At 35.4% G+C, this 15,303-nt stretch overlaps 1 protein-coding gene across 5 annotated transcripts in view; it reads right to left on the minus strand.

Annotated features, from left to right (window-relative positions):
* The window catches only part of EML1 (EMAP like 1), a 195,756-nt gene that overhangs the window by 30,725 nt on the left and 149,728 nt on the right, over positions 1-15,303 (minus strand). For all 5 annotated transcript variants that reach the window (XM_043987720.1, XM_043987719.1, XM_043987718.1 and 2 more), the window contains 3 exons: positions 14,432-14,566; positions 10,422-10,521; positions 3,285-3,439 (listed from right to left, as the gene is read on the minus strand). In XM_043987720.1, coding sequence (XP_043843655.1) covers positions 3,285-3,439; positions 10,422-10,521; positions 14,432-14,566 — 390 coding nt within the window. The remainder of the gene's footprint in view (positions 1-3,284; positions 3,440-10,421; positions 10,522-14,431; positions 14,567-15,303) is intronic.

A 15,303-nucleotide genomic window follows, 5' to 3' on the forward strand; every position in this document is an offset into this window, starting at 1 on the left:
TCCTGGAAACCTATTGTCTATCTTTAGAGGCAGGCAGACATAAATTGGGATACAGGAAAATATTACAAAAGGTGAATTGTGGTTTTCATGTACCATACATTGGTGCCTCCTTAAGGATGTGTAAATTCTGTTTCACAGATGCTTGCAAGACTAACATAGATTTAGAAAAGTGATCTAAGGTTTACACTTGTCTATTCAGGGAACTATAAACCAAAAACTTTTATGAGAGGCAGCATGGCATAGTGGATAGAGAACTGGCTTCAAGTTCTACTTCACGCTTACTAGCTGGGTGACCTGGGGAAACCACTTACCCTCTTAGAGCCTCAGACTTAAAGCCTAGGACTTCTCTACAAAGACATAAATGGGTTGTGAACTATACTGGTAGAGGGAATTCCCATGCAGAAAGTTTCCCACACTAATGAAAACCAAAGGTTTTGTTTATATTTGCTAATAACAAGCTTTTATGACTTTGTGTTAAATGTATATGTACCCAGATGAGCACACTTATGAGTGTGTTTAACTGAAATTTTATTTAAAGGCATTAATATAGTTTCAGTGAAAATACTTGATGCTTCTCTAGCAGTTGGAAAGAACTATTAGAAATTATATAAGGCTTTTAACTCTGAGTATATGAGGAAGTAAGCAAATGATGACAGTTTTAGCAGCAGGCACTAGATTTGAAAGAAACGGAATGGCCATACATCTGAATTGTGAATTCAGGGGTTTTGTAAAACTAGTAGAGTGCTAATTGCTGGATTTTCAAGTTTTAGGCAATTTACAGAATTGCTTTGCACAGCCTATGAAATGTTTCAGTTGTCAGACAGTAATAGTTGTTTCACTGATTGGGATATGTCAAAGGTCATCCCAAACACCCAAATTCAATTGGAGCTTTGGGCAGGTAGGAGCAAGTAAGAGCTTAAAATTATCCTCAAGTGAATTAATACTAGCGTACTTCCCAAGACCCAGAATAGAAAGCTATTTCTATTGGTACCATTGGGTTCCTTTTTCGGATGGATTAGGTGGCAAAGTGGATAGAATGCCAGGCCTGGAGTCAGGAAGACTCAACCTTCCTGAGTTAAAATCTGGCCTCAAACACTTGCTAGCTGTGTGACCCTGGGCAAGTCACTTAACCCTGTTTTCCTCAGTTTCTCATCTATAAAATGAGCTAGAGAAGGAAACAGCAAACCACTATAGTATCTTTGCCAAATGGGGTCACAAAGAGTCAGACACAACTGAAAATGACTGAATGACAACATTATCATCAATCTTAATTTTGTCCATCTTGTACACAAGGAAAGCATGAGGGACTTTGTCAAACAATTTTCTAAATTCTAAGTAAACTATATCTAAAACATTCCCAAGGATCTATCAATCAGTAACCACATAAAAATAGCCACTTCAAGATCACTTTATTTTTCTAGATGTTCTCTTTAATATGTTCTAGAATTCTGCCAGGAATCAAAATCAAGCTCATGGGATAATACTTTCTAAACTTTATTCTCTATTTAACTAAAAGAAAAAAATTTGTGCCATTTTCCCTTCTTTAGTGCTTCCACGCCTTTCTGGTTCTCCTTGAGATTTTAAAGATCACTGAGAGTTTCACTGCTCAGCAATCACATTTGTCAATTTTACCTCATAATGCAATTTATTTGAGTCCAGTGACTTGAACTCATTAAAAGGAGCTAAATGCTTTTATATTATTTCCCTGATTATCAACTCCCTATTAGTTATTTTTGTTTTATCTTTACTATTACAAAGATTATTTGCCTTGGGAGAGAAAATACAAAAATAAAAGCGCGTGTTATCAGTTATCATTGTACTTAAATATCCTTTTTTCTCTAACACAACTAAGAAAAAAATTATTCCTGTCCTTAACTTTATGAGTCAGGCTCAAATAAATCTGAGTTTTTGCACTTAGGGGACCATGGCTCACATCTATATTCATCTTCCTTTGCATCCAATCTTCTGTACAAGTTTTTTTTTTCCTTTGAAAGATCTAAGTTGGTAGATGAGTTCCCTTTGTAACCACATTGGTCTCTTCAAATAATTGCTTTTTTTCTCATCAGAATTGTTTCTCTTTGAGTCTTCAGAATTTCACTGTTAATAGGATTCTAATACTAATTTCCCATATTCAATTTTAATCTATAAGATTCCCCCTTCTTTTTCAGAACCCTCTGATTTCTGCTATTCTGAAATCTAAGGTACATGACAGACTATGCTCATCTTTCCTATATCACAGATTCTAAGATGGAATGGCAACTTCTCCAAAAAGATGATAATGATGGTAATTAATAATAGTTAGCACTCTCACTCCTTATAGGGTTGTTGTGAGAATCAAATGAGATTATATATATATTTATATAAATACTTGGCAAAGCTCAAAGCACTATATAAATGCTAGTTATCATTTATTATTATTATCATCAAGCTTTTGTAGATTTGTTTTTGCTTCTATTATTGTCCACTGTCTTATGAGGAAATGTAGCTAGTACTCTTTTCATTACTATGGTCCAATTCAGAGTTCTTCGTGGGAATTTTTTTAAAAAGCTGAAATATAACAGAATTTCAGTACAATCAAAGAATTCAAATACTTACTCGGAATTTGCTGTAATAGACTCTGACATACAATGAATCCATGTGGTGAAAACTCCCTTAGAAGAAGCTTGAAAGTTCTCTAATTTTCCCATTCTTTTCTCCTCCTTACAGCCTCTTAGGAGTGAACAGGATCTATTTTTCCTTTGCTATTCCTGTGTACCTAGTTTTACCTCTTCCCTGAGTGTGGGGGATGTCACTTAGTGAGTATGTAGAAGGAAGATAAAATTACTTGTTATGCTCCTGTTGGAGCATAAAACTGTATTAAACAGCCTTAAAATGATAATATAAGTTGCAGAATTAAATGATTTTTAACAAAGGAGTTGGGTCACCATAGAAGGTAACAATACCTACAAAGTGAAAATGGTAGAAATATTTTCCATAGATATATCAAAATAGTAATAATGGCCACATTTAAATTGATAGTTCATTTTATTCTAACGCTTTTAGAAAAAATAAATTTATAACAATATCAAATTTTAAAGATTTATTAGTCATGCTAAATCCCTATGTATGATTTTACAAAAATCATATGTTTGGTCCCAATTTAATTTCCCTATGGTTATATGATTATTTTCCCCTGAAAGAATAACTGCATTAAGGACTCAAGGATCATAAAGTGAAAGTTTACATTAAAAAGGCACTTTTGTGTTCAAAATGAACCATAAGTTAACAGCTCAATATAGACTAACCTCAGTTTTATGAAGTTTTTGGTAGTTTCCATTCCAAGAAATGAGTTTTCTGTCTTTTCCTCCTCCTGATACCAGTGTGCCATCCCTTAGCATACAAAGTGCAAAAATACCCCCCTCGTGGGCCCCTTGGACTGCATAGCTTATTCGATTTGTACCTACATTGATAAAGAAAAAGGTAATTAGGACATTATTTAGTGTAATACATTTGGCCATTTACAAACATTATTTAATTTTTATCCTGGAGCATCAAATTGCTAGTTGCACACACTATTATAACATAAGAATTCACTGTAACTTACATTTATATAGTACTTTGTGGTTTAGAAAGAGCTTTCCCCATAGTACCTGTTTGAGGTACATAGTACAAGTGCTATTATTCCCATTTTCTGTATGAGGTGAGTGATGTTCAGAAAGGTTAAGTGATTTGCCTGTGATCACATTGTTAGCAAATGTCAAAACTGAAATGTGAAACCAAGACTCCTGAGTTCAGTCTGGCATTCATTCTATTCCACAGAGCTATCTATCTTCAGGACATCTCATAAAGTATATGCTAAAGTGCTCAGTGCTCTTTGGAATTATAGAAGAGCAAAAAGGGATTACTGTACAAAGAATCAATTGATATAAGAATAATTATCTTCATTGTGAGGGATCATCAAATAGGCAGCCAAGAGAAACTTTGGCATCTCCATTCCTGGGGAAATTCAAGAAAATTGCTGAAATCTTCCTATAGTTGATGGTTCAAGTAGGATGGGCCTATAAGTCAAGTGTAAACTCAAACTCCATGAATCATTAACTCCTCTACATTTTACTCTGTGAGGCATAATAAAAAGAAAGGGGATAAAGATGAAGTTTATGGGGCTTCCTGCTTTCTTAAGTACCATCTTCTGAAGGGAGAAGCCAATTCCCAGAGTACTCTCTGGGAAGTGAATGACTCTAGGTTAAAATGTTAAACAGACCAAGTTTGCTTCCCCCTCCCATTATCCTCTTCTATTCTTGACATTCCCACTGCCTTATACCCTAGGCAACTAATAATTTAATTCGATTAAACAAATATTAATTGAGTGTCTACCATGTGCAACAATGTTCTTGGTGCTAAAGATACAAAGACAAAAATGAAAAAGTCTCTCCTCTGAGAGCCTACCTTTTCCTGTGGGGATAAAATATGTATTGATAAAGAAAGAATAATGAAAAAAGAGAGGGCATTAATGAGAAGGATAATGAAAACTATTATTATTTTGAGTAAGAGGTGGCACTTGAGCTGACATTTGAAGAAAACTAGGGACTCTGAAAAGAGGTGAGGAGGGAGAGCATTCAAGGTATTCACAACAGCCGTTACAAAGACACAGAGACAGGAAATGGAATGCCAAGTTCAATAAAAGCTAGTACATCAGTCCAACTAGAATGCAGTTTGTGACAGGGAGTAATATGAAATTAGTCTTGAAAGGCTGATTGAAGTCATGTAATAGAAAGCTTTAAATGCTATGTTGGAGGAAATGGATTTTATCCTAGACACAGCGGAGAGCCACTGAAGATTTGTGAGCAAAGAACTAATGTGCTCAGAATAATTTGGCATCTGTGTTGAGAAGGATCAGAGAGGGAAGAACCTGGAAGAAGGGGATCATTTACTGGGCTAATCCAACAGTCCAGGTGAGTGAAGAAGCCTGAACTCCATGTTATAAACACAAGTCATTTAATTTTTCCTGATATTATTTAATACTGGCTATATCTAGCACCACCCAAGTTTTCTTCTTGAAGAAAATTCTTATGATACATAGGCCTGAGGACACTCTGTAATGTATAATATCAGGAATGGCCACTGTGTAGGATGGTTTTAACTGTTTTTACTTGTTACAAGAGGGGCCTCACTGTGATTATATGTTGGAGGCAAGGAAGATATATCCAAAAGTGACTATGAAGCAAAATCAACAGGTATTAATAAGACTTGTTTAAGAAAGAAAAATTAAATAAAATCTTACGGAGGAGTAGGATAAAGATCATGAGTAATATTACTTCACAAAACAGTAAGAAGTAGAAGGAAAAAATTAATCTACCAAAAGCTGGGTAAGAGACCCAACTTACCACAATTATATTGGGAGTATTTAAGGATGAAACTGGAAGGAATACAACAAACATAAATTTTAAAATATTTTATAACATTTTTCTCCTTGATGATAATGGAGTCAGCATACGTGGGTTCTAATTTCCCTGTCCCCCAATATCTACATCATATAGCTGAACGAAGAATACAGAGAATACAAGATTCCACTGTGGTTATTGTTTGATGAGTATAAAAAAGCATTTGATTTCAGATGGCAAATACTATCTTTATGTTTTTCTTCTTACAAGGTATCTTCTGTGTGTATATCAAAGTTACAAAAGACTCCTTGAATGATATAACACAGAACTTTGTTCAAGGATCTCTCTGATTATTTTTTAATTTAACATTTAAGTTTGATTTTTTCTAAATTACATATAAACAACAATTTTTAACATTCATTTTCTAAAAATTTTGAGTTCCAAATACTGTCCTTCCCTTGATCCCTTTCCTCTCCCCTCCTTGAGAAGGCAAACAATTTGATATAGATTATATGTATGTAGTCATGCAAAACATTTCATATTAGCCATGTTGCCAAAGAAAACGAAGAACAAGAAACCAAAAATAATGATGTTAAAAACTTATACTTCGATCTGAATTAATACTCTATCAGTTCTTTCTTTGGAAATGGATAGCATTTTTCATCTTAACTCCATTGGAATTGTCTTGGATCATTGTATTGCTGAGAATAGCAAAGTTATTTACAGTTCTCAATTGTACAATATTGTTGTTAACTATGTACGACATTCTCTGGTTTCTGCTCTCTTCATTTTTATCAATTCATATAAGTCTTTCCTGGTTTTTCTGAAATCATCCTGCTCATTTTTCCTTAGAGCACAATAGTATTCCATTGCAATAATAAACTACAACTTGTTCAGACATTCCCTAATTGATGGGCATACCCTCAATTTCCAATAGCAAATACTTTTCACAATGAATGACTGAGCTTCTTAATGTCCTTTCCTTTCCCAGGCCAAGGGTTACTATAAGATGGTTTTACCTAGTAGCCCAGGACTGATCCTTTTTCCAAATGAAACTCTTGTCCTTTTTACCTGAGTTCCAGATCCACAGAATCCAGGCTTTCTGTAAGGTCAGGAGTCACTTACTCAGGTGGGACTTATTGCCTGGATGTGACCTTTTTATGCTTCTTTTGAATCTTGTATTTGTAGATTGAATTTTCTGTTTAGTTCTGGGCTTTTCATTTGGAAAGCTTTAAAGTCTCCTACCTCATTGAATGCTCATCTTTTCCTCTGAAATATTATGATTAATTTTGCTGGGTAGTACATTCTTGGTTGTAATTCAAGTTCCTTTGTCTCCAGAACATCATATTCCAAGCCCTGTGATACTTTAATGTTGAAGCTGCCAGGTACTGTGTAATACTGATTGTTGCTCCTTGATATTTAAATTGTTTTTTTTTCTGGCTGCTTGCAGTATTTTCTTTTTGATAATTCTGGAATTTGATTACGATATTCTTTAGAGTTTTCTTTTGGGGGTCTCAGGTGGTGATTGGTAGATTCTTTCAATGACTATTTTTTCCTCTGGTTCTAAGATGTTGAGGCAATTCTCCTGGATAATGTCATAAAATATGCTGTCCAGGCTCTTTTTTTTTTTATTATGGTCCTCAGGTACTCAAATTATTCTTAAATTGTCCCTCCGGGATCTATTTTCCAGATCTGTTGTTTTTCTGAAGCAGTATTTTACATTTTCTTCTACTTTTATTTTCTTTTGATTCTGCTTCTTCCTGTCATCTCATTAAGTCATTAGCTTCCATCTGCCCCATTCTGATTCTTAAGGAATTATTTTCCCCAGTCAGCTTTTGTGCCTCCTTTTCCATTTGTCTAATTGTATTATGACATTATTTTCTTTTCCCAAGCTATTGACTTTCTCTTGTATAGCTCTCATATCTTTTCTCAATTTTTCTTCTACCTCTCTGATTTATAAAATCCTTTTTGATCTCTTTCAAGAGGGTGTTTTGGTCTTGAGAACAATTCCTCTTCCCCTTTAAGACTTCACGTGTAGGCATTTTGACACTGTTGTTCTTCTCTGAGTTTATGTTTTGATCCTCCCTGTTGCCATAGTAATTTTCTATGGTGAAGGTTTTTTTTTTCTTATTCATATTTTAGCCTCTTTCGTGCCTTTTAAAGTTGATTTCTGCTTCTAGGGTACAGCGTACACTGTCCCAAGCTTCTTTTGCTGGGGGCCAGTGGCCCAGTCTTTGGCTTTCTGCTCTGAGGCCTCAGCAGTTTGCAGCTTTCTCACTGCATTGGAGTGGTCCAGCCTAGTTTGGGGTACAGATACCCCAGCTGGCAGATTGTTTTCTGTGTTGGGGCTGGGGGCCTCACAACTGGCTTTCTGTGCCACTAGCTTGCTGAGCTAGGACTGCAGATCATCAGCTGCTGATCAGTGCTGTGGCTAAAAGCCTTTTTTTTCTGGCTTGCCCAGACACCCTCTGCACTGAGCTATGTTCTGCTTTTACCCAGGTAAGACAGACCTTTCCTGTAGACCTTTTAGGTTATTTTAAGTTGGAATATTGTTTCAATCCTTTTTTTGTAGGTTTTGAAGCTCCAGAATCTGTTGAGAGGCTTAATTTAATATTGTTTCTGAGGGAAATTTGGGAGAGCTCAGGCAGCTTCCTGGCTTCCCTCCGCCATCTTGGATTCAATCTCTCTGATTATTAATATCAATCAAGGCAAAAAACAGGAGACATGTTTATTAAAGTTGTTTGTGATATTACGGAGGATGTCTTGTGCAGAGTCCAAATAGAAGAGCTATTTCTAGATGGTGAGGTTTTTCAGCTGTTCCTGTTTCTGGATGACATTATGATAAATGCATCAAGTCTTGGAACATTACAGTCTCCTAAATGAGATTCATTAAATTTCATGAGAGGTTAGACTAACTGGTTACACAGGAAAAACCAAGATGAGGAAAACCCACTTATGAGATTACAACATGCATTTGGATGGACCATCAGTACATGTATCATAGACAAAGCATATGATAAATAGAGAAGAGTGAATTGGATTGATTGGAAGAAAATGCAAAGTACTTTTAATTACTCCAAGCTTTTTCCTGAAACAAAAGCCCAACTTCTCTATTTAGTAATAATACTCTTCCATTTGATTTTGCATGTCTACAATTCACGAAATAGAAGTAATTTCATAATTAAAGCTGAGGGTCCATCAAATGAGTAGTACATGTTGGGTTCAAGTAGGCTACAATATATTACCACAGAAGAATTTGCAGAAGTGGTGTAAAAGAGATCAATAGAGAGATGTATGGCCAGAAAAAAAGATGGGCTTGCCAAGAATTGAGAAGGAGGGATAAATGATAGATAGTCTGTGTATTTCACTGATATCTACACAATGTTCAAAGATCAAGAGGAAGGCCCTTAAGCAAGTTGGGTGGTTCCCCAGAATTTACAGGAGGACAGAGAACTGCAAAGGATAGGTAGGCACTGATGGATTATGATCTGAACACTGGCATCAAAGCAAGGAAATATTAAAGAATTTAAGCATTATTGCATATCATCTTTACTATGGTTTGAATATGTAGTTCTAAGAATTCCTGCAATATGTTTGACTACTGTGCACTGCATATACTAGCTGCTTATTAAATGCTCACTGAATTGAATAATTATAAAACTGTAGATTTAAAATAACTTATTTCTTTATTGTTTCACTGTAATTTCTGAGTAAATTTCTTTTGAGCAGAGCAATGAGGGTTAAGTGACTTGTCCAGGGTCACACAGCTAGTAAGTGTCAAGTGTCTGAGGCTGGACTTGAACTCAGGTCCTCCTGAATCCAGGGCCAGTGATTTATCCACTGTGCCATGTAGCTGCCCCCTCTGAGTAAATATTTTAAAGTTTTTATTTGGTCCAGATCTGTGATTTCTTTGGTGGAGAAGAAGTGGGGAATGAATGGAATAAGCATTTACATGGCACCTATTTGCCAGGTGATGTGCTAAGCATTTTTACAAACATTATCTCCTTTGCTTCTCAAAATAACCCTGAACAATAGGTGCTATTATTATCCCTATTTTATAGCTGTGGAAATGGAGACAAACAGAGGTAAGGTGACTTGCCCAGGGTCACACACTAAGTGTGACAGACTAGTGATTGAGGTCAAATTTTAACTCAGGTTTTCCATCTCAATACACTTCACCACTATTTGTCTCTAGTATAGGGAACTCCCTGTGTAGAAAATGTCCTTTCATGTAGGTCAGTGATTTAAATTCCACCTCAGACATTTATTAGCTGCATGGCCCTGGGTAAATCTTTAGTTTTTTCTGTGTCTCAGTTTTCTCATTTATAAAATGAGGGAATTGGGCTTGATGTTTTCTAAAGTCTTTTACAGCTGTAACTTACAGACATAAACAGTTGCCTGGGGGCACTGAGAAAAACTTACCCATACTCATATAGCTATGATGTGTCAGATCCAAGACTTGAATCCAGGTCTTTCTAGAATTTAGGTTGGCCCTCTATTCATTAAGCCACATTGCTTTTAATTAAATGATTAATTCTACTGAATAGCAAACAAAAACCTGGCCATAGGTCTTATCCATCAACTCTCCATAGTTCTAATGCCTTCAATTATATGGTGTTTTTTGTCTTTTTTAAGACCAGACTGGTGATTTCATCATTGGAGGTAGCTCCGGGGAGGAACTTCCTCTAACACTGGCAGTCAGCACCTTCTCTATAATTTGTAGTCTGAGAGAGTTGTTTGGAGCCCTGAGAGATTAAGTGACTATCCTACCACCCCAATGATAGAGTAATGAGCCATTCTGCAAGACTTGGACCTAGGTTTATTTGACTTCAAGGCCAGTTCTCTATTCATTATGTCATGCTGCCTCTCAGCACTTTTTATTTCCCCCATTTAATTTGGCATTTGACTACAAACATACTTATATTACATATGGGAGACTATCTTAACTAAAATCAAATTAAACTGTTAGAATACTTCCTAAACCTCACTGCATTAATAATATTACCATTTTTCTAAGTATCAAGACAAAATTCTCCCTCTCAAAAAAATAATTTCTCTTACCTTTTCCCCAAACTAAGATGTTGCCACTTGAATCTCCAGTAATGGTATCGCCATTTTCAGAGAAGGTTACACAAAGGACAAACTTTGGCTTCTCTTGTTTCTACAGAATGACATAAGCATATATTTTAAATTAAGAGACTACCTTTAAGTATGTTATTAATTTCATAATAAAATCATTGTCATGTAATTTTTATGAAACCCAAGTTAACAAATTATACATATATTACCAGGTTGGCTATAAGGTGATAGTATTTGTGGACCCACTGACAAAATACCAGATACTATATCATAGAGAGATTTTACTCTGGGGGAGTTAGAGGGATAACATACTATATAAAATATACAGTGCAAATACAAACTCTTCAAGAACTAATGAAGTACTTTTTAAAAGCAGCTTTTATTTGTATTTTGCTATTCTCCTGAATAGGTATCAGTATAACATCACTACTGTCTGTACTTGCAAGTATCAGTTTGAAATTTAAGAGCTAAACTGACAAGAAACAAACAAAAAATTGCAAGAAAATAAGGGAACAAACAAGTTAGTATTGAACTAGGTGGGAGGAGAATCATGTGACCAAAATAATTGAAGAAAGACAAAGTAGTGAGTGAAGAGATCTAAACAGAAGAACAGGATTACCTCTGGACAGAATTGGGGCAATGAGAATAGGACTTGAAAGAACAGTTCTGGAGAAAGTTAAGTTAGTCTGAACATTGAGGAAAGATAAACTGGGAAGAGATATCTTTGAAATCTTGGAAAATATAGAAAGAATCTTTATTTCTTAATATTCTAGAGGTGAGAGACAACATTGCAACCTGATGACAGAAGTTGGATAAAATGAGAAAGAGGAAACAGATTCTCAGTAAAGGATCTGAATTGGTTTTCTAATTGAACTTGAGAAATTAGAACACAGAAACATGAAGTCATTTAATTTTATTAAGTCCTATTAAGACATTACTTAGTTCAAATTTGGCCTTAGACATTTGACATTTACTAGCTTTGTGACCCTGGGCAAGTCACTTAACCCCAATTGCCTCACACACAAAAATAAATAAATAAAAAAGATATTACTTAAGCTGGACAATACTGGACTCTAACAATGCTGTAGTATAGTATAACTATACTTACAATTTGCTTTTAATATGGGCTATAACATGATAATTCTTCACACTGTAATAGTTTCTATATTATAATTAACCAACTGTAGGTATTGACTTGTCTGCCAAGCAGAGAAATTGAAAGGAATTATGGGGCACAGTCTAAAAAGCAGACACCACTACACATGTCTTTTAACTCCTTAAAAGAGAGGAGGCAGAGGACAAGGCTACCACTGAAAGCAAGAAATTCTCCCCCTCGTGTTTTTGTACATGGGTCCCCAGACCACTTTCCTTACTGCGCCTGTTTTATACTTTTTTCCTCCTTCATTCATGAATCTTTAGTAACTAGTGATTAGATCAGAGACATTCCATGCTTTCTTTGCTTCAGTCTTTTTCACTATATTCTTTTCTGCCCTCTACTGTACTTTGCTCTCCTCTTTACTTGTCCTTTCTCTCCTTTTAAGCACCAACTTAATAAAACCCCAAAGAAACAAGTTTCTACAAAATTTTTCATTAGTAACCTTCCATGACACTTGCCAGTCATTTAAACCAGTAGTGTAAAAATCAAATAAAATGGCTATATATTCATTTTGAAAACTACAAATTAACATTATATATTGTATTGTATTATTATTTATTTTGTTAAAACATTTCCCAATTATATTTTATTCTGTTTGGGAAAAGCTACCCATGAGTTTGACACTTCCAACTTAAACTTATAAATCACTGGAATATGTTGGGGAATGAGTTAGAGTTAGAAGACCCTGATTCCAAAGTATTGATTATTAAAAGAATAACAAACAATGAGTTGATTTAGCAAATATCACCAGAAGCAACTCCTTAAAAAGAAACTATATTTATATTCAGACTTAGAGTTAAGAAAACCTTTAAGATGATATTTGACTTATATTCAAGTTTCTTTTTGAAAGCATCATAATTTAACACTTAGTTTGTACTTATTTTTACCCATTTAAATTTTTTTCAATTCAGTTAAATGTTTTTAAAGTGTCTAATATACACAAAGCACTCTAATAGGAATAGTAACCCAGTTTTGCCATTAAAGCATATGTACGCAGAGAAGTATGATAAATGGTAAAGTAAAGGGGCAAAGGACAATATACTCTAAACATTTTGAAAAGGGGAAATGACTTTTGTCAGGGATGGGTGGTATGGGGGGAGGTCAGAGAATGCTTCATGGAGGAAGAGATGCTTACAGTAGGCCTTAAAGGAAGAGAAGTATTTCAATAGTATTTCAATATGAAAGATTATATTTCAAAGCACTGAAAGATACACAAGAGAATATATTAGTTCATGAAATTTTATAGGGCCTCTTACTTAATATACTAGTGTAATCACCTATAATAAATCATTGTCCTAGGCCTCAGGTCCTCGCTGCCCCACACAGGGGTTCAAAATCACTTCCTTTTCTTCACTAGTAATCATATTACCTGTACATAGAAAAGCAAGTTAGAACTTTCCTCTCCTCAAATCCAAGTGTGGTAGGACTAATGAACATCTCAAATCCACTATTTGGAAAAGGTCAAATGATTCTTGGGGATCAGAACTGACTTACTGGCTTAGAACAGACACAATCAATCAATCAATCAATCAATCAATCAACCTAAGTACCTATTATTTGTCAGGCATTATATTAAGCACTAGGAATAAAGGGATAAAAGTGAAAAAGTGTCTTCCAGGAGCTTACCCTGGGGAAGGGGGGGAGTGAGGGGAAGTATAATGGTATCTGTGTGTACGGAATATATCTACATATACATACACACATATGTACATGTATATATGTATGTGTACACATATAGACTTGATATATGTGCCTTGTATATACACATACACACAGTGACTAAAAGGTAGTTGGGGAGGAAGTGCTCTAGCCACTGGGAGGTGGGATCAGGAAAGTCTTTGTGTAGAACATGTTGTCTAAGCTGAGCCTTGAAAGAAAGCAAGGATTCTGGGAGGCAGGGGTAAAAAAGGAGTGCATTCCAGGCATGAGGGACAGTTAGTACAAAGGTGTGGAAAGGGTGATAAAACTTCCTGTGTGAGGAATAAATAACAAGGAGGCCTAATAAATAACAATCCAGCATAGCTGGATTGCAGAATCTGTGTAATGGAGTAATGTGTACAAGTTTCAGAAAGGTAGGAAAAGGCTAGGTTGTAAAGATCTTTAAACACCAAATAGAGGAGCTTATATTTGATGCTAGAGGGAATAGGAAACCACTGAAGTTTACTGAGTTGGGGAGGGAAGGTGACATGGACAGAACTATGTTTTAAGAAAATCAATTTGGCATGGGGCACCTAGGTAGTGCAGTGGATAGAGCACCGGCCCTGGATTCAGGAAGATCTGAGTTCAAATCCAGCCTCAGACACTTAACACTTACTAACTGTGTGACCCTGGGCAAGGTCACTTAACCCCAATTGCCTCACCAAAAAAAAATAAATTTGGCAGCTATGTGTATAATGTGGAGTGAGGCTTGAGTCAGGGAAACCAAAGGCCATTAAAAAGTCCAGGTGAAAGTAGATAAGGGCCTGGACTAGGGTCATGGAGAGGTGATTGGTGAGGATGGGATATGTATGAGAGATATTGTAGAAATAGAAAGGACAAAATCTGACAACTGATGAAATATGTGAGAAAAACAAGGAATAGAGGATGACACCAAGTTGTAAGCCTGGGTGATTACAAGGACACAGTGTCACTGATAGCAATAGGTAAGTTCAGAGAAAAGGTGGGTTGGAGGAAAAGAGAACAAGTTCTGTTTTGGGGATACTGAGTTTGAAATGCCTGTGGAATATTAGACAGGAAAGATAAAATTAAAACAGAATGCTGTTAAACATAGTAACTCTGATTTGAATTACTCCTTTAACATTCAGTCATTACATTTCATTTTCAATTTTAACCTTACCTCAAATAATCCTTGTTTTTTAATAAGGGAATTTCCTTCTAATGTCCAAAAGTAAAGATGTGATTTTCCACATGTAACAATAATATTGGTGTCCGTGGGGTGGAAATCAGCAGCAAATACAGCTTCATTAGAACACTAAGAAAAATGTAAAAACTGAATGCATCAAATCATATTAAGTACTAAACATAAAATAGTAAATTTGAACTACAAATGTGAAGCCAACTCATTAATGGTATTATACCTTTCCCTTCTGTTGTCTTATTTCATTGATCATATAATATATATTCCATAAGCTATCAGAATAATATACATTGATGGCAATGTGTACAGTGGAAAACCACACTAGATTTTGAGCCAGAGAACCTTGGTTCAAATTCTGTCCCTCTCTCTAACTACTAATGTGAAATTTGGGTAAGATCTTTTACTTCCCTGATCCTCAGTTTTATCATTTATAAAATGTAGGTGCTAGACTAGATCAGCTCTGAGATTCCTTCTAATTCTATATCCAGGATTCTCTGGAACCACAATAATTTTTTTTTCAGTTAAAATAGGTCATTCAAAATGTATTCTAAGAAGGAAAAGTTTTCCTTATTTAATTTTTTTACTTTCTTAAAGTTCATTTAAAATTGGGGGGGGGGTTACGTCTATTAGGCACATAGGAATTGTTCAATTTATGTTACAGATGAGCTGCTGATCTGTATCAGTATCCAGATGTTCTAGAATATTTCCCCAGGGGAATAAAATTACAGGTCTAGAACACACCCTTCCCCCACAAAGATCAAACTATAGGGTGATGCCATCAATTGGGGAAAGGCTGAATAAATTGTGGGATGAGATTAGGATGGAAAACTATTGTGCTGTAGGAAATGATG

The sequence above is a fragment of the Dromiciops gliroides genome, chromosome 2 (genome assembly GCF_019393635.1).
Source record: "Dromiciops gliroides isolate mDroGli1 chromosome 2, mDroGli1.pri, whole genome shotgun sequence".
Lineage (NCBI taxonomy): Eukaryota > Metazoa > Chordata > Mammalia > Microbiotheria > Microbiotheriidae > Dromiciops > Dromiciops gliroides.